The 209-nt window shown below is 57.9% G+C and overlaps 1 protein-coding gene across 1 annotated transcript in view; it reads right to left on the bottom strand.

Moving 5' to 3' along the window:
* Nucleotides 1–209, bottom strand: part of EMH_0048200 (uncharacterized protein) — a gene marked incomplete at both ends in the record, with an annotated part of 2,447 nt that overhangs the window by 1,676 nt on the left and 562 nt on the right. The window contains one exon of the mRNA XM_013496380.1: nt 3–200. Within this exon, the coding sequence (XP_013351834.1) occupies nt 3–200 (198 nt within the window). The remainder of the gene's footprint in view (nt 1–2; nt 201–209) is intronic.

Genomic DNA, 209 nt, shown 5'->3' with positions numbered 1-209 from the left:
CTGCTGCTGTTGCTGCTGTCTTCTCTTTTGATGGGATGTATACACTGCTGCTGCTGCTGCTGCTGTTGCTTCTGCTGCTGCTGTTGCTGTTGCTGTTGCTGCTTCTGCTGCTGCTTTCGCCACTCCACCACTCCCTGCTGCTGCAGCTGTTGCTGCAGCTGCTGCAGCAGCAGCAGCAGCTGCTGCTGCTGCAGCTGCTGCTGCATGTG

The sequence above is a fragment of the Eimeria mitis genome, genomic scaffold (assembly GCF_000499745.2).
Source record: "Eimeria mitis Houghton genomic scaffold, Emh_scaff2071, whole genome shotgun sequence".
Lineage (NCBI taxonomy): Eukaryota > Apicomplexa > Conoidasida > Eucoccidiorida > Eimeriidae > Eimeria > Eimeria mitis.
The sequence above is the reverse complement of the archived record's forward strand: the minus strand, read 5'-3'. Positions and strand labels throughout refer to the sequence as shown.